This window comes from Oryza brachyantha, chromosome 6 (genome assembly GCF_000231095.2).
Source record: "Oryza brachyantha chromosome 6, ObraRS2, whole genome shotgun sequence".
Classification (NCBI taxonomy): domain Eukaryota; kingdom Viridiplantae; phylum Streptophyta; class Magnoliopsida; order Poales; family Poaceae; genus Oryza; species Oryza brachyantha.
In genome coordinates, this window is record NC_023168.2 from 18,971,820 (window position 1) to 18,990,664 (window position 18,845).

The 18,845-nt window shown below is 40.5% G+C and overlaps 2 protein-coding genes and 1 long non-coding RNA gene across 5 annotated transcripts; 1 reads left to right on the forward strand and 2 right to left on the reverse strand.

Annotated features, from left to right (window-relative positions):
• Positions 1–16: 16 nt before the first annotated feature.
• Positions 17–4,992, reverse strand: LOC102722867 (glycosyltransferase BC10-like). 2 transcript variants are annotated; one of them, XM_006656267.3, is made up of 11 exons: positions 4,666–4,992; positions 3,579–4,096; positions 2,882–2,980; positions 2,162–2,262; positions 2,008–2,079; positions 1,757–1,847; positions 1,543–1,623; positions 1,073–1,129; positions 866–988; positions 742–780; positions 17–517 (listed from the first exon to the last, which is right to left on the reverse strand). In XM_006656267.3, exons 2-11 carry the CDS (start codon positions 3,921–3,923, stop codon positions 389–391), a joined length of 1,137 nt encoding a protein of 378 aa, XP_006656330.1. In that variant the 5' UTR covers positions 3,924–4,096; positions 4,666–4,992; the 3' UTR covers positions 17–388. The 2 variants fall into 2 exon arrangements, with proteins under 2 accessions (XP_006656330.1, XP_040381371.1); XM_040525437.1 differs by lacking the exon at positions 4,666–4,992 and having other exon boundaries at positions 3,579–4,237.
• A 1,748-nt stretch (positions 4,993–6,740) lies between these two features.
• LOC102699316 (V-type proton ATPase catalytic subunit A) lies at positions 6,741–13,240 on the reverse strand. The gene is made up of 19 exons (XM_006656268.3): positions 12,967–13,240; positions 12,273–12,399; positions 12,124–12,179; positions 11,976–12,032; positions 11,772–11,883; positions 11,639–11,676; positions 11,405–11,506; positions 11,255–11,311; positions 11,111–11,182; positions 10,875–10,976; positions 10,570–10,765; positions 9,961–10,067; positions 9,311–9,505; positions 9,124–9,210; positions 8,942–9,046; positions 8,608–8,705; positions 8,424–8,502; positions 7,253–7,341; positions 6,741–7,159 (listed from the first exon to the last, which is right to left on the reverse strand). The coding sequence occupies exons 1-19, from the start codon at positions 13,033–13,035 to the stop codon at positions 7,045–7,047; spliced, it is 1,863 nt and encodes a 620-aa protein (XP_006656331.1). The 5' UTR covers positions 13,036–13,240; the 3' UTR covers positions 6,741–7,044.
• A 930-nt stretch (positions 13,241–14,170) lies between these two features.
• LOC102699595 lies at positions 14,171–18,576 on the forward strand. Of its 2 annotated transcripts, none has more exons than XR_001550468.2 (4): positions 14,171–14,347; positions 17,118–17,659; positions 17,745–17,983; positions 18,071–18,576. It is a non-coding gene; the product is annotated as an uncharacterized LOC102699595 (long non-coding RNA). The 2 variants fall into 2 exon arrangements; XR_423629.3 differs by having other exon boundaries at positions 14,172–14,347; positions 17,816–17,983.
• The last annotated feature ends 269 nt before the right edge of the window (positions 18,577–18,845 follow it).

Genomic DNA, 18,845 nt, shown 5'->3' on the forward strand with positions numbered 1-18,845 from the left:
ACTTGGGATTCATTGATTCTCTTGTTATCTGTGTCCATAGAAAGAATGGATCGTATAATAACGGTGTGACAAATGTAAAATATCTGTTCTTCAAAGGAATGGAGCCAATGGACTAAGACAATTAATGTAATAATACAAGAGAACACAATAAATTACAGTGAGGGCAGTGTCATTGCTACAAATTTCGCCACAGCCCTACCCAGGGACTAAGAACTCACAAGTCGTCACAGTTGCTGCGATGACGATCTGCTTCTGTAGTCTGTAGTCTCTAGGTCCATCAGATCCATGTGTAAAAATCTAGGTATTGATTTCGCAATTTACAGAAACAGCAAAAAAGAGCCCATGGGATTTTGAGACCATATGCCAAGGACAAAGAATTCGATGGAACTTAGACAGATGTATAACTGGTGAATAACTTCAGTAGGTTGTCAAGAGCTTCAGGGTAGAACTTCCTAGCAAAAAGATAGCATGGTCTCTTCGATCCATTCCATAAGCATGGCTTTTGTGTCACAAGCTTCTACAAAAGTACGGCAACAAAAAGCACGTCAGTCTTCCAGCTGTTCAAGTCTCATACTTCATAAATAATAAATTATATGTATATGCAGTACAATCGAGGAGTTCATGGTAAATTGGCAACCAAGGACAATGTGTAACAGCCTAACAGGATAATCCAAGATGAAGAAAACGAACATTTAACATGAGTAATTTGATGGCTACTGAAAAAAAATTTGGTGTACTTACTTTGTCATCACTTGTTACATGGAAGTTCTCATCAACAGCCTGAACAACAGTAATGTACATGAGAATAAGGACATACTGTTATGAGGTTATGAGAAAAAGGATATATATCAAGGTGAAAACATACTGTTATATTCTTTAATAGATCGTAGGTGACATCTGCAGCTCTATATGATCTCGGATGCCATTTTCCCTCAGACCAATCAACATGCGTAACTGACCAATTAGCAATTCCACCAGGATCTACCATCTGAAGTTATGCAAAATGATATGAATTTAACAAGTAAGCCCCCAAAAGAACCAAATGTCAATTCAATATATTGTAAATACTAACGTTGAATAAGGTTGGCAAGTAATGCTCATCCGCAATACAGTTGCGTCCATCTGCTGGCTGTCATCATAGAAGGTAAATCATTTAAAGATCACTGATAACAGAAAAACACATACAAGAACTAGAAAAACAAAAATTATGAGGGCTTGTTTAGACTTCAAAAATGATAGATTACAGGACAAGCCCAAAGACTTTCAGATCTTAGGTGTTCTGTGGCTAACATCACAAGAAATGAACACAGTTCGATCCAATGAAAACTGAGCTTATTTAGTATATTTTACACACTAGAAAAAGCTCTCTTTGCAAGAAGTGTACACTTTTCCAAATGTTTCAGGAAGTAATTATCAGAACTGATATTCATTCCGTTAGTCATATTTGAGGGACATTGTTTGAAAGTCTATTTTGCATTTTTCACAAATGCTAAGGCTGTGTTCAACAAGAAGTGAAGGGGTCAGGGGTGAACTGATATTCACCTTGCAGTATAGCTTGAACTTTTTGTAGTAAAGGCTGTCTGCCAGAATCAGTAGAGCATGTCTTCGTGTAATTGCAAACCACTAGTAAAATAACAAATAAGAACACGATATAAAACATGTCAGTTTAAAATTGGCATGTAAAAAAATGATATACTGCGAAAAGACTGAATTGCAATGCCATAATCAGGTGTGTAACAGTAACACAAGAAACTACCTGGGCGCCCTTTCTGAAGTCTTTCTCCTCTATTTCAGGGAACATCTCAGGAGAATACCTCCCGTTTCCATGAGGCCCAGGGTCACGGAAGCTGACAAAATAACAATAAAGGGAAATAAGATCAAAATATGCATGCAGCATTCCAAGTGATACACAAATCAACAACGTTGCGGTATTGATCACATGTCAACATAACTTGTTTCACTAGTTACTCTGATTTGAATGTGGATTCGGTGTTCTTAGCTTCTTACCAATCAATGAAGCTAATATTTGTTCCCATTAGATAGTTATAGACATAATCAAATGTATGCAGTGGCACGCAGCTGTAACAAAAAGGAAAGATAACTTCAATATATAGTGAAACAAAGGAACAAAAATACGTTATCAATAATCAGATTCAGTAACCTGTCTGAAAGCAACACAAAGAATTGGTTATCAACATCTGCCAGTGCATTGGCTAATAGTCTCCTCTCTGCATCAACCATTGAAATCTTTCCCCATACTACCTGCAGAGCAATCACGCACTCTTTTCAAGTTCGCAAACTTTGTGACCACAAGTCAATAGAATAGTCCTTTCGAGAAGTCTACTGAAATATGCAATGATACAAACTTCAATTTTCCAGGATTAAGAAATTAACAGTTTCTTTCTTTTATTTCCGCTGCAGGTTAAATTACTAGAGGTGTTCTTACAAGCTGGATCTCACATTATAGTAGCAGCCCTTGAGCTATAAGGAGTGCCATAATTCTCGGCAAGAACCTAATATAGCATGATCTACCTCTGACATAGAACATCCTGAAAATGGTGCTAAAAACTTATTTATGAATATTATCTTAGACACTTTGACATGCTCGATATAAGCCCATCACTATAGTAATATGTCCAATGGTGCGTAAAACAACTATTTGTCCATCACTACTACCTTGGAGTAGATAGCCAAATAAAGAAGCTTCTGATGGAACCAAGATCTACCACTTAGTCATTAACACACCCATTAGTCATTTAGAATGCAGAGAAATATGCATAAGCTTTGAGAATAGCCATATTTTTGCAGTTCAAATCCTTCATAACGAACATCATCTAAAAAAAGCATTAAATATGGAATCTATGAATACGAAAATTATTACCGCGTCACTGTGAATGTCACGACCAGCAAACAAATAACTACTATGTACAGGCTTTTCACGTGATGCGTGAACATAGATGGAGTATCGTCCCTCCTGACCCTGTTAGGAGAAGTCAAAATTATTCAGATTTTTAAGTTTAAATGAATTATATAAGCAATGAGCATTATCACAGCATATATACACTTCCAGAGGTTCAGGAGAGAAGAGAGGGAAGATTATAGTGACAAATAAAGTATACTTGTTAGTTCTTGCAGTATAATATAGTCGATTTGTTAGCTATAAGGAAATATCCATTAGTTTGACTTGTTGTGCAGTAAAGGAAATTGGCCTCGACATTTCTCTCAATGATGCATAATGATCTTGTGGGATGCTACCTATGACATTAGCTACAAATTTAATAAGTTAGTTCAGCATCTATCAATTTAACATGATGTTCATAATACAACAGTGGAGCAAGTCTACAACTAGCTGTAGCCTATAAAAACTTCACAAAAACACCAATACATTGATTAAGTGTCATCTTTCAGCAATATGCATCTAAAAACAATGTTACAGTATTAACCACTGAACTAGCCTGTCTACCTGTATTTATGCTGAAAAGAGACTGATGTTGCATTGCAGTTAAAGGAAAGCATATGACTGTCAAATGGTTAATACTCTTAAATTGCACAGCTGCAACAAATATATCTGTACCAACCTGTAAAAATTTTTCCCATAATTTCTCAAAGGGCAGTGAACCAGGTGTCAAGAACATAAGAGCAATCTTTGGATTTTTTGACACTGGCATCGGCATTGCAAGAATATCCCTAATGACCACAGATGAAATGATCTCCTCATCAGTCCGCTCCCTGCGGGTTACAGATGGGAGCCAATCCCTGAAACCTGTGCACCCACCAGAACCAGAGAGGTAGCATTGCGAATAGCGCCGTGGTGGGAACACATAGGCCCCAATCAACACAAAACAAACCAGTGACACAAGTATGATTATCCACTTGGGCTTCTTGGCCGCAGCCCGGTGGCGCAGAGATGGCATGACAGTCATATCCTTGCTGCCCTGCTGCAACACTCAAGATACTTCTATCTCCTCACCATGTTCAGATCATCTAGAGATCGTCACCATCAAAGTATCAAACTCTGGTAATTATGATGTGAAGTTACCACACCGGACTACCCGAGCCCAGATGAATCCCAATGAGCTAAAAGGTTGACACCTTCCTGCAATTGCAAATAAGCACAACATCAATCATGGGATCACGAAAGCTCCTAGGCAAGAGACAGAATTCGGTCGCGCAAACAAAAACTCCATTTGGCCAATGATTGTTCTTGCACAAAATCTCGATGCATCCAGTAGGTGATTCAGCTAAGCAAAGCTACCAGCATCCTACCAAGCTACCAGTCGGTCCCCCTGCTCGGGAGATTTTGTAAGCTGTTCGATGAATCCAGCAAAGCCGGCAGCGAATTGGTTGGAAATAGGTGATCTACACGTTGAAATCAGGTGCTTTTCCACAGTAAGGCAGCGTCGCCCAAGTCCACGACGGCGGCTCGCGAAAAAGTCAAACTCTGACCAGATCATCCCGATCCCAATTCGCTAGCCCAGAACGCCATTACCCAGCTCGATCCAATCTACTGCTCGCCGCACCACCATCACCAAGCACACCCATCCCAAATCACCATAGCCAAAGCCACAATTCACTCACAGAAGCTCACGTAAAAAAGAAAAAAAAATCGAAACCACGCGCACCACAGAGCAACACCCAAAAAACTACGCTAAACCGCGCGCTTACCCCAGCTCTCCCGCGACGACCAAGCCCAATGCGAGAGACGCGGCGCAGGAGCTCGCTCCGAAACGAGCTTAGCTCGCACCCCGCCCGCCCGCCTGAAATGGCACGAAACGGACACCGAACCGGAGCTCGCGGGGGCCCGGTCCCGGCGGGGAGGTCGCCGCGGCGAGCTCGGCGGCGGCGGCCGCGGAGGTGGATCTGGAGATCGGATTGGGATGCGGCGGAGGTGGAGAGAGAGAGAGAGAGAGAGAGAGAGAGAGAGAGAGAGAGGAGGGAGAGATTAAACAAATGGATTTAATTAAGCTGGAAGTGGCACTAATCCGCCTCTCGCTGCCGTGATGGGCTTCGAAATGGTGGGGAGGGGAGGAGGTGGTTTGGATTTAAGTAATCGTTTTGGTCGTGTGCTTTTTTGCAACTGGGTCCCTTGAAAGTTTCTCACTTTGGAGGTAGTCATGGTCATCAGGGTTTCTAGATTTGGCATTTTTTAAAGTCGAACCAGTTTGAATTATATGTTTGTAAAATCCATATTTCCTCTGTTTTACGTTATAAGATTCTTTTAACTTTATCTGAATTTATTTGTGTGCTGATAAATTTAGACATATATATAAAATATAACAATGATATATATAGATGAATCTAGATAAACCTGAAAAATTTTATAATATAGAACAAAGTGAGTGAGTAGTATTCTTAGTCTTGTTTGTTTATCTTTTTTGTGAGGTAGAGGTAGTGCGAGAATATGCGATTCGTATGAACTAATGGTTGCTTTTTTTATATAGTCTAATAAAAATTGGCCAAAAGAGGCATACCTTTGGTTGAATATGCATCTACCTTTGGTATCAGAGTGCATATGCATGTGTGGTACATAAGCACTGTAGCCACCCACAAAAGCATATTAGCACTACTGCATCTTTGCTGGTACTACCTTTGGCTTTGGGATCGATCAGATCATCAGACCCCTGTTTGGATGTTGGAGCAGGGATGGTCAACGGCTACAGCAATTTTCTCACCAAGGCTGTTTAGCTGCTGGCCATAGTTTACCACATATAAGTTTAAACAAGTTTAATGTAAGCTTGCAGCCACGGGCAACATTATCTTCCAACAAATTAGGCCATCTTAAACTCACCAAGGCGTGACAAAGAATTTGATAGCACCAATCTAGATAAATATGATAACTTCTATTGATCATGTTAGGAAAATGTGATAGTAAACCAGATAACCTTTACAGTTCAGTATTAACTCCATTCTATCCTATAAGATTTTTTTTTGACACTCAAAATTATGATGCTAATGAATCTAAACACATATATAAAATATATTTTTATCTATGGATGAAACTAAAGTAAGATCAAAAAATGTTTTATAATATGAAACGGCTGAGTAAGATTCAAATAGGCCCTACATTTTCAGCGAGATCCAGAAGAATTTAGAGAGTCGAAACATACAAACGACGCCTTTGTTTGTTGACCGGTCAATAATGGGTTTGGTGACTGTGTGTACAATTCTACGGTTAGGAGTATTCGCAACGCAAGGACCGTACATACATCGCCCCCAAAAAATGACAGGTACAGAGAATCTGGATTCTGGATCTACCTAGCAAAGTAATCTCTCACCTGAAAACAAACAAAGAAAACGATGCTTCTTTCAAGCATTTGGGATGTCCAGAACATCCAACAGAAAACGAAAATGGTATTGGCCTGTTTGGGTTGGCTGTTCCAGGAGCAGGCAAGCGTCCAGACACAGTGAGTGTGTGAGATCCAGGTCAAGACAAAACTAGGTAGGCTGGCTTGGCCCTACCTCTGTCTCTGCCTGGTCCTCAAGACCTCAACCATGAACGGATGGACTTGTCTGCACTCTGCAGGGCTGCTGCTTCCAATAGGATCTCATCTCATCTCATCTCATGCTGTCATGCACCGGCATGATTCCAAATGCTTACCTGGATCTGGATGTAAGCCAAGAAATCACATTTCAATTGACAGGTGCAAGATTTTGCTCATGTTGCCTTTTGTGCTTTGCACATGGGTAACCCATCTGGAAATACATATGAAATGGGTGTTGATGTGAGAAATGTAGATGTATTTGATGTTCAAGTAGATGGTCATCGTGCTTATTCAACTATGAACATGTGCACCAGTATCTTATCTTACAATATAAAACAATTGTACATCAAAATGAATGCCTTCACCCAGCACGGGAGGCCAAACAGGGAAGCTACAAAAAGCAGCAGCAGCAGCAGTGTCGATGCAGAAGGGAAAAAGGTAATTCTGAGACGTAATTAACATCTACAACCTCACGCGAAGCAAAAGAAATTGCCCCAACTCGTTTCGAATATCTGGTGGTCTTTTATTGTTTACACGAATAAGATCCTCAATTTACAGTACTTCACCTAGTCTCATCTTCTAGGTTGCGGAAGCCGGTTGTGAGGTCATCATACAATTTCTGGAATTTCGCGATTAAGACATCTTCACCTTCTGCAGGGTCCTCAAACTTTTGAGATCTGTTGCAGAGTGAATTATTCAGCAGACAGGATTATCAATGGAAACAAAACCACTAGTAGGTACCATTTTGAGTACAAAACTGAAATACTTACACTAGGCGATAGAATAGATCACCCATGCGGTGCTTTATGACACTGTATGTTATTTTTTGTCCATCAGCATTGGCTGCACGCTCCACAGCCTACAAGACAAGACAGAAATATACCCTTTGTTAAAGATTGATGGATTCAAACAAACTACAGTCACCTATGAATACTAGAAGTTTCTTTCCAGAAGATGAAAATAGTTTAGATATCAGATGGGTCTTAAAAAGGTTCATACATCAAATTTACCTAAAGGATGTTGCTACTTGCCACTAATGTTTCTTATAGACATAATCATTATACAAAATTCAGCTCATTGCAAGTCTAGCCAATGGTTCTTTTTGAAAAAAAAATTATAATTAGCCTAGAACCTACTACCTCCGCTCCAAATCATAAGCATTTCTAGGTTGTTTAGCAGAGATTAAGGTTGAGAAGAAAAATACTTTAGTGCCCCTTAATAAATATTGAGTGGGGGTGGGAGGGTAAGTGGAGGTAAGATGGGTAGACATTTAATTGGGAGGTGATTGATGGGACAAGTAGTACGGTGATTGAGGGAAGTAGTTGTTTGTGCACCAATTTCCAAAAGAAAAATATTGAAGTCACATAATTCACTTAACTAGATGAATTTGAGCAAAAATGATTGACTTAAACCCAAGTCTTTGGTGGACATATGAATACAATGGCATGGAGAGAACCCTTAGGCGTTAGCACAGTGACATCCAACCCAACCAAGGGATTCAGTGAGAGTTGATGAAAGTGTGCAACAGAACTGGGGTGAAGTAAATAAATTCTTTTTTATCAACTATTTGTGTGAGATTTCTGCTTTGGCTGAGGACCAGTGCAAGTGCTGCCAACACCCAGGGTTGTGCCTTAATGGTTTTTCGTTTAGGGCTGCAGCCTCATAAAGAAAATGAACATAGCTGTTAATATTAGAACAGATATAACAATACAGTTCATGATAGGAATAAAGCACAATATTTAAACTCCTAGATCAATGAGCAAAAAGGACAGAATTTCAATCCATAATGGTAGAAAGAAAATTTCCATAAGCAAAAAGAATTTTCAGAATAAATAGCAACCTTACCAAAATGTCAAACAAAACATTCTTCAAAGTTCAAACCAAAGTTGCTTGACAAATTTAAGATCCAAGCACAAAAAAAGTAGTAACACGTGAGATTACCTGATTTGCTAATGTGTTGAAATGAATAATGTTGCGCATCATCCAAACAGACTTGTAGAATGGACAGAACTTGTCATATCTGTTTCATTGTATTAGCCATGATCAGAATTAAGTGGTTAATCATTAACCCTTAAAATACAGACAAGAATCTGTATTAAATCACACTAACTAGGGTATCACTCACGGGGTAAATGCATTTTGTGCCAAGTAATCTTCCCTTAGTAGTTTGGCTGTCTCCAACGTAATCTTGTCAGATTCTGCCAGTGCATCTTTACCAACAAGCTGAAATGTGGTGAAGATATTAGGCCAAATGATGCCATAGCAATCATATTATACAAAGCAAGAAGGGCCATTAAATATCAATAAAATACAAATTGAATAGTTTGAGCAACCTCAAGTGTTGTTGCTACTATTTTTGGAAATGAAAATCACCATGTTAAGTGTTCCAAGATCCAACCATTGCTTCTACGACCAAATCTAGGAAGCAGATCCTCATTAAACAAAGTGAATAAAAATACCTGGACAATTTCATTTAGATCATCCTCTCTCTGCAACACTTCACGAGCTTTTGTTCTAATATCAATGAAATCTGGATCGAACTTCTCATAGAAGGATTCCAGAGCCTACAGCGCAGGAGATAGCATGTTAGTGTGAATGGTGATTTTAATTGTATTGACATCATAGGAAAGTTGTAAATAACCTTTGAGTATTTTGAGTAAGAGATGAGCCAATTGACAGATGGGAAATGCTTTCTTTGAGCCAGCTTCTTATCCAATCCCCAGAAGACCTGCAATAGAGAGCAGTTAAGACTATCAAACAATGAAATATGCTGTCAGAAAGGTCTAAAACTTTAATTCAAAGGTTGGATTATGTAGCAGTTTCCTTACCTGCACAATACTAAGAGTTGCAGAGGTAACAGGATCTGAAAAATCACCTCCAGGTGGAGAGACAGCACCAACAATTGTGACACTGCCTGTCCGATCTGGACTGCCAAGACATTTCACCTTACCAGCACGTTCATAAAAGGATGCCAAACGTGCAGCCAAATATGCAGGGTAACCACTATCTGCAGGCATTTCAGCCTGAAAATCGATCAAATCATCAGTTTCAAATTCACATTACTGTAGAGTAAAGCAGTAAGTAGCTAGCGAGAGCACTTTCGACAAAAAATAATTTGTAGTAAGATAACTGCCTGGTAAATATTTCAAGCAAGATGCATCAAACCTATATAATAAGTGCCATTTACATGTTTCAATACATTAATCTCCCCATTGCTCTATTATCTTGATATTGGATGGTACAGTCGACTATTGATGAATTCAGTAATAAATTAAGCTACTGAATTGAAATAAAATAAATAATACTCTTGGATCAAGAATTCACAGGAAATGGAATAGAATTAAATCCCAAATCCGAATAGGGGTACATCATTAAAAGGAATTCACATTCATGTCACAGCATAGCATAGAGAAGTCAACATAAGTTGCAAACAAAAGACCAAAAAGGTAATATAGTAACATGAAAGGAAGAATCATACCAGACGTCCTGAAATCTCACGCAAGGCTTCAGCCCATCGAGAAGTGGAATCGGCCATCATACTGACATTATAGCCCATGTCACGGAAGTATTCAGCAATTGTAATTCCTGGTGGGCAGAAAAAAACATATGATTGTTTTGTTGACAGAGAGAACATCAGGGGTAATGCATAATTAAGCAAGGACTATTTTTAGTGTATTACTAGAAACCACACATATTGTACCACTTCATTGAGTTTCAATCACTAAAAGATCTAGTGCTAACAAGCTAGTTACCATCCATCATAAACTGACTCCAACAAAACAGTTAGTAATAATACATGCCATGACTAACAGGAATATATGTATATCCTCAATAAACTATGCAGGCCATGGCTAAAAGAAAAATGTGTATATCCTCAATGTTCTACTGAAAAATTATGAAACATGCATAGATATATTTGTCAAATCCATGTGACGATTGTATTGAGATAACTATAGTCTATTAGTCTCTAACGAAGCAACACTTTCTGGTAGAGGAAAGGACTTCAGCAAATGGATACACATTCCTATATTACTATACTAATGGAATGCTAAATTCAAAACATCAGTAATCAGTATATATGTATTACCTGTATAAATGGAGGCTTCACGAGCAGCAACAGGCATGTTGGATGTGTTAGCGACAAGTGTTGTTCTTTTCATAACGGACTCTTCACGTCCATCAGGCAATGTCATTGTCAATTGTGGGAAGTCCATAAGGACCTCAGCCATCTCGTTTCCTCTTTCTCCACAGCCCACATAAACAACAGCTTCAGAATTGGAGTACTGCATAAGATAATTTGACTCAGTAGAAGGCTATAATTCAGTCATTTTAAAAAGCTAATGCCTGCAGTTGGATAAAACTATAACAAATAGAGAGGAATAGTGATAAGACCTTTGAAAGTGCCTGACTAATGACAGTTTTTCCACAACCAAATGCTCCAGGAATAGCACATGTTCCTCCAAGCACCGAGGGAAATAGTGCATCAAGTACACGCTGAAAACAGCTCATAGCAAATGAGAGGTACAGCAAGTAAAATAGAGCAGGACAGGAAATCATCACTTCATCAAATCTTGACAATAATGAAAAAAAACAATATGGAGGAGCTGTGAGTAGCTAGCTTTGTGTACCTGTCCTGTTAGAAGAGGCGTATCAGCAGCAAGCTTTGATGAAACAGGCCTTGGTGACCGGACAGGCCATGTCTGCAGAGCATAAATATTCAGATATACATAAACATGGTAAAGACATATTTAATGAAAGGGAAAGCACTTTGCCTGGAGCATAGTAAATTGCTTTTTGATGCCCTGAAATTCTAGTTCCAGAACTGTATCCTGCATACAGAAAGTTAGGATTAGGATATCACATGAAGTTAAGCCAAAAAAAATGAGGCACAGAAGCAGCAGCTTTAAGTAATGCATACTAACCTGCAAACTATACTGGCCAGCTGGTGCAATATAACTTATTTTCCCCATAGAACCAGGAGGAAGGGCAACATTATGTTTCATCAGTGTATTCTCAAACACAGTCTGCAAGGTAGTTAGGACAATGTAAAGACACATAAAAAAATTGCATCATCAGTGATCTGCAGATTGCAGAAGATCGCTAGCAATAAAACAAGATAATAACTTGTAAACAAGGGAAATGTCTTGTGAACTTACAGCATATAGATCTCCACCAGTGATGGCATCTCCAACACCTATTCAAATGACAAATGTAATGTATCTTTCTGTACAGGAAAAAACTTGAAAACAGTCATGCTCAGATTTTACAACAGGATAGCAGGCACGATACCTAGCTTATTTGGCTTGAATTCCCACAACTGATCTTTGTCAAGAGCAGGGACTGAAACACCACGTGGTATGTACACATCTCCAGACTTTATAGCAATAGTTTTTAGAGGGCGCTGCGAAGGGTAGATAAGAAAAAAGTTCATGTAATCAGCATAGAAGTCCTCGTATCAGCCTAATAAATATGCGATTACTACATCTGATTCACCTGGATTCCATCAAAGATATTTCCAAGGATACCAGGTCCCAATTCAACTGAAAGAGGCTGATGAAAGTAGAAACCAAGCATTATAAAAGAAGTGAAAAGGAAAAAAGAACATACATGAAATGCACATAGAATTAACAATGCATCACACCTTTCTTGTTCTCAACACTGGATCATTAACCATCAACCCAGCAGTTTCCTCGTAAACTGTAAAGTGATAATCACAAGATAAAATTTGTAAAATTTATACGTGTCATAAGGAGAAAAGGCGCCACAAATATGTGTTACACTGTTCTATACCTTGAATGGTGGCTGAATCACCCTCAAGACGAATAATTTCCCCAATAAGGTTATCATTACCAACTCGAACAAGTTCATACATGGCAGCACCACCCATTCCATCAGCCACGACCACAGGTCCAGAAACCTAGAAGAATGCAAAACAAAGGCGAAACAATTCGTTCAAACAAAAAAAAAAAGTACGAAAAGACGGATCATGTGCCAATAAGAGACGCCAAGGCATTATCAACATATTATCCAAACGTACTAAACCCCAAAAGCACAATACCGCATCTGCACAACGGAAATGGTTTCACCATAGAAACCAAACCAATCACAGTTAACGCATCAATCATCGATCCACACAGTAAAATTTAGCCAGCGCCTCTCGTGATCCAAACACCAGTAGAACCCTAAATTAATCCGCCCAAAAGTTCACCTAATCCCACATCAATTCAACTCGATCCAAACACCACTCCCCAGCCCCAGTCTCTTAGCAGAGATCACACGCCAATTACAGGCAGCAGCGCCACCCCCCCCCCCCCCCCCCCCATACTCCCGTGATCGAGAACCCGAGACAGCACTAAAATCCACAGACAGCACCTCCGCTCCACTGATCCAGACGACCAGAGGCCAACCCCAATTCGTAACATCGCATCTACACATACATGAGACTGATCCAACGAGGATGAGGGGCGGCGAAAGGGGACCAAACCTTGCGGACGTAGCCGTACTCGCTCTCCTTCTCCGAGTCCTCGAAGGTGGTGACGCGATCGTACGCCATGCCGGCGGCGGGCGGCGGGCGGTCGTCGCCGGCGTCAGATCACGCGGGGGAGAGAGAGAGAGAGAGGAGGAGAAGGGAAGAGGGAGACGGCTCTCTCTCGATCTGGGCTGGAACAAGCTGCGATGGGGAACGGGGCCACGATTGCATAAGCGGATTTCGTTTCCGGATTTGTTTTTTTTATCTCTCTCTTTCGCATTTAAAATTTGAAAATCTATGGGTTTTTACTTGTCTTTTTTGTTTGGTTTGCAGCTGATTTGGGTTTTTATTTTAGTTTTTTGGTTTGTTTCATCATGCCATGCCATGAGTGGCGGTGGTGCTGTCAACGACTTGGTTGGGACATGTTAACATCACACTGATTAAAGATGTGTATACAGTAAATGCTATTCTAGTGACATTAGTGACCCTTTATTGATCAAAATAACAAAGTTATACTTTAACAATTTAAAACACAAGGAGTTTGTTTGGATAATTTGTTAATAGTCAGGTGAGGTTAGTCTGGGACATGGTTATGAGGGAATAGATTGTATGGAATATTAGGATTTCTAGACAATGAATAACATACGGGCTTTACTTTAAAAGTACCTATAGCTACTCAATTTTGTTTTAAGCTTGTACATTCAACCCCAATTTTTTCAGACATATATTTTATTTTTAGCAAATTTCACAAAACTACATATTATTTGATTAAACTATCACAAAAGTACAGTTTTAAAGAGATATATCACGGAACTATAGATTTAACATCAAACTTATCCTAAAACCACATTTCCCCTTTAATGTAATTGTCTACTGCAACATTTTTTTATCGCAAATGTATAATCTATTAACTCCCAAAAAAGCAAAATAGTACAATGAATATAAACTATATATTATCTGTAGTTGTGTGATAACTTCATAAATAAATCTATATTTATGTGATACTATGCATTAAATACATATTTTCATGTTGAATTTAGTACTACTAAATTTATAGTTTTACGGTATATCTCTTTAAATCCGCATTTTTCTTTGGTGAAATATATATTATTCACATTTTAGAGAGGGGGAAGGAATCTCTTCAGGAAAGCCTATAGCCTCGCAGGCCAGCCCACTTGCTCGGCTAGCCCATTTCCCAACCAGGCCCAGCCCACGCACACGAAGAGCTTCTTCTCCCCGTCTCGGCGGCATCGCCGCATCGCCTTCCCATCCCCTTCTCCGACGACGGCGAGCGCGGGCGCGGCGGCGTCTACGTATCCGAGGTAACCCAAGGATGGCGCCGCGCCGCGCTTACTACGTACGCGGGAAGACGCGACTACGAGCGCGCGCTCGAGAGGTAAGCTGTGCTACATCTCGAAGCTTCCGGTGTCGGGATTTTTTTGTACTGCCGATGAAACCACGAGAACATGGGATCCTTCGATTTGGTGCATCCTTGCTGCAGAACTGACCCCGATGGGGGAGGTCGTTCTAGTATTGTTCTGTTGTTAGGGCAGTGCTGGTTTAGTACTGGTAGCGATCAACTGCCCACTTACGCTCGATTGACTGATTAGTTAGTTACCTGGGCTAGTGATCAAATGGAGGGTTTCAATCCTCACTGCTGCTCCCACTCCATGTACTGTCATATCCTGGCTTTACTCTTGTGTTCTGATGCTCTCACCTGGAGCGTCTGCTTTATTTCGTGAGATATCGATATTGGATAGCATGGAACCCGACCAATAGAGCCAGTGACTCTTTCCCTCTTAGCTAATGATGATTGTCCAGCTACTTTCTTTTCTTGAGAAGATTGTCCTGGTAATTTCTCATTAATAGGAGTTAGGACAGCCCTCACAGCGTGTTATGGTGTTAGAGTATCACCAATTTATCTTTCAATTCACCTCAAAGCACAAAACATATTATCCTGCATATTATCAGCTATTACCAATTTCCATTAACACCAAAACACAGAACATATACTCCTACATCTTATTGGCTGCTGCTATATGTTGGGCATGTGCCATTTTACAATTTGAGTAATCAAGAAATTTGAGTAGTCAAGAAATTTGACTGTTGATGTTACAATTTGAAGTGTTAGTTCAGTTTTAGTTAAAAGGGGAAAACGTGAATATAATGCTAGCTAGCTAGTTAATTACATGATGGGGATACAACCAAGTCATTTTATCCATTGTTTGCCAATGTTGTTCAGCATGGGCCACCACACCTACAAGGGATATGTTCACTTAAATGACAAAATAAAAGGAATTTTTCCACATCCACACATCTATCCCGTGACATGATGTGCAGTCATATCCAACTCTGAATGAGCCATTATCATACCCAAAGGATCAGCTGTAGTTGCCTGGATATTTATATGTGAGAAACCAGAAGTGTATCACCTCCACAACTAAACTAATCCTTAATCCATAAATACATAGCTGGTTTACAGTGATCTGCATCACTATACATGCATGACCTGGAAGCTAGATGTAAACCATGCAATAGCCTCACGTGAGAGAAAAAGAACAAGACGTAGCCAAGGACAACTTGCCGGAAAATTCCAGAGCATGGAGCTAAAACAGTGAGGGCTCATATGGCCCCTTGAAACATGCATAAACATACCGGCAAGTCATCCTTGGCTGCATTCCGTTCTCTATCTCGTTTCACGAGTGGCCATTGATAGCCATAACTCATACCTAGCATTGGGTGTGATAACAAGCACCAAAACAACCTCTCTACTTCTCTAGGATATGCACCACTAGATGATGCATGCCATTGACTGCTGCCTCTGTGCAGGATTTCAGTCATCCATATGACTTTGCCTTATGTGTTTTGCATGACTGTGTGGTCCTTATGGCTTGCTATTTATAGGCTCGCAAAAGTGCACAAATGAAACATGACATGCCTCTTTTGTCAAAGGCAATGGCCCGATTCTTTTGTATGGAGGTGTTAGGTTTGATATGGATAGATATTCTACCCCATCACAGAAAGAGCAATGTGGTTTACTGGTATCGTGCATTGCTCTCTTGGATTACACAAGTTAACTTATATAAAATTTTAGCAAAAAAATGTCTGGATTATACTATGCATTAGCTAAAGATGGATTTGAAAAACAGGGAATACTTCATTGCTTATTAGACTCAATAATATCTTTCTAAACACAAAAAGATCATTTCCACAATAACGTCAAAAGTAATTAGTTAAATAATTTTAGAGCACTAAAGTTTCAGAACAATTGAACATGTTCTGAAGTTTGATATTAATTTTTTTTTTGTTTTTGAAAGAACAATTGAGAAGGGAAGATCTGCAATCTGTGCATAGGCATCCTGTTGTTTCTTGAAAGTACACAACAAACACCAAAGGGCAAACTCCAATGAGAGTTGTATCCAGATTGATCAATACAGGATACTGATGCCTATTTTCTTATTATCAATTAATCATTTACAAGTTGGGTATATCTGTTGTTAAGTGGTTGGCTGAGAGGCAGTGAGAATTCATGCCCATTCGCTCTTTGACTTTGGATTAATCTCTTTCTGAGAGAACATTCCTTCATACCTGGAATCATCATTTCAGATAGGCCTACCACTTGCTCTTCAATATTCGATGCTCATTATTGGTTTAAATTCTGTCTGGTCAAGTTGCATATGGGTGATTTTGGAGGAGGCAATATTCAATTTTGATCTGACCTACTACTATTTGGACAAGAGACTGCATAGCATTCATGTGCTGATATTAGGTTTGTCAAATAACGGAAGGTATATATGTTACTTGCAAGATGGACCATTAGATTGTAGTGGACCAGAACAAATTCTGTGACCTAAAATGCACAAATAGCAAGGTGAATGTTTGAGCAATGCCATACCTTTTTTTTCCTAAAGAAGAGAATAATATCACTGTACCCTTTAGGTAGGGGAAAAGCTGAAAAGGTGTCACAGTTTGTGGCTCTTGGTCTTTCCAGAGACAACTTTGCTTTTCTCTGAGAAATTCTGTTTAGTCAACCCTTTTTCTGGTTCTCTTCACTCTTATTTTTCCATTATCTTCATGCATTTAGAGGGCTCAGGATATGTTCCTTTTTGTTACAGTTACAAACTTACAATGCTGAAGTGTCTTTTTGCACCCTTTTTTCTTTCCAGATGTCGCCAACTCCTGCAAATCACAAAATTATAACATATCCTCCAGTAAGACGGCACTCCTTGTGTCTTTTACTGTCGTATGTCATATTGCAGTTCCTGCACATTGTAACTAAGGGCATTCACAGTCTGCTGAGGTGGTGTTATGCCTCAGCCCACCACGCCGGACCGCCAGTGCCACGGAGGCTGGTTAACGTGCCCGACAGGGAAGTTCGCATCCTGAGCAGGGTACGCGTCTCTCGGCCTCGACCCGTGCGAGGCAGCGTCTTGGGCTACGCGTTGGGAGAATGCAGCGCCTCCGCTGGTGGTCTCAGCGTGCGCGAGAGGGAGTAGCCCCAAAGTCACCATCATCCTCTCCCGCGCAGACACTCTCCTTTCATCCACTCGTTCGGCGCCGAGGTGAGCTCCCTCTTCCTTGGTTGAAGGCTGGTCCCGGCGGCGAGCTCGTCGCCCGTCCATTCTTTCCAGCCGGGAGGGAGGACCTGCTAGGCTTGCTGTTCGGAGCAGTGCGCCTTCGCTGCCTCATCCAGATCGATTTGGAGCAGGTAAGCTTGACCTCCCCACTGCGATTCTGTTCTAGATCTGGAAGAGGACAGCTGCAAGTTGTGATCCCCTTCCTTGTTCATGTAGGTCCTATGGATCCAAGCAAGATTGCTGGTTACATGCGACAATGTGTTCTGAAATTGATTTTCTATTTGTAGATAGCAACAGGCCGGCATTTTGTGATCATCATTTTGGTTGATCAGTTGGTGACGATGATGATCAGACTTTTGTGAGCAATAGCTGGTTTTTTGGTGCTCCGAGAACTGCTACAAGAACTTTGCTGACGGAGGATGATAGCAGACATGTGTTTGGCCATTTCATTGCAGGTTACTGAGCTTGGACCATTTTATGTAACTTCCATTTTCCTTGTGTTTGCATTTGGCTACACTTTAACTTCGGGTTTTATTTAACAGGACTTAAGTCATGCTATTGCTCAGCCCCTTGTGCTGAAGTTCTTGATCATTGAGGGGGCTCAGATTCAGGACTTGTTGGGCGAAGGCACATGTCTTCACTAACAGAAACTACCACTTGTGAAATTGCAGCAACAAATGTCATTTTATCCACCTCAATTTCTGCTGGGGTCTCATTATTTTTTCTGGAATACGCGCGAGACTCGCGTATTTTTGTATTAAGAGGAATAAAGCTCAGCAAAACAAAAGTACAGGGGGAGGGAGGAAACAGTGAAGGGAAATACACAAAAACTAAAAGAGAAAGAGGAGGAAAATTAAGCAAATAAAGCCTAATCTCGCGGTGATTGTTGAGCCACCAGGGTAGCGTTCGGTTGAAGGCTAAGCTGCGGAACGCCTCCCCTTGCAAGACGCCAGATTTCCGCTTCTGCCGCCATTGCGGATGTGATCTCGTCCCAAGTTCATTGCTTTTGGTTGAATATCCTTGCGTTGCGTTCCTTCCAAATCGTCCATGCCCCCAGAGCCGCAATGGTGTCAAACCATCTCCGGTTGCCCCTAGGTACCTTTAATCTTGTGTCACACTCGCTGCGGCTTCCACTGAAGAAGCCCATTCAAGAACTGGGGCCAAGATGCTGAGGTTAAATCCGGAATTACACGTGCTGGAGCTTCTAGCCCAAGGACACCCATTACGGGCCGGCATTTCTCGGTGACGTACCTTGGGATCCTCTCAGCCCAGACCACATGGGTCTCCACTGTGCAACTCGTGTCCTGCTCATGCCCT

Coding starts and splice junctions, on each gene's coding strand:
- LOC102722867 (XM_006656267.3), bottom strand. CDS start 3,923: ATGACTGTCATGCCATCTCTGCGCCACCGGGCTGCGGCCAAGAAGCCC. Junction 1,848..2,007: donor AATATTAGCTTCATTGATTG/GTAAGAAGCTAA, acceptor TTATTTTGTCAG/CTTCCGTGACCCTGGGCCTC. Junction 1,130..1,542: donor AGTTCAAGCTATACTGCAAG/GTGAATATCAGT, acceptor CTATGATGACAG/CCAGCAGATGGACGCAACTG.
- LOC102699316 (XM_006656268.3), bottom strand. CDS start 13,035: ATGGCGTACGATCGCGTCACCACCTTCGAGGACTCGGAGAAGGAGAGC. Junction 10,977..11,110: donor CGCCTCTTCTAACAGGACAG/GTACACAAAGCT, acceptor AGCTGTTTTCAG/CGTGTACTTGATGCACTATT. Junction 9,211..9,310: donor CAACTCTTAGTATTGTGCAG/GTAAGGAAACTG, acceptor TCTCTATTGCAG/GTCTTCTGGGGATTGGATAA.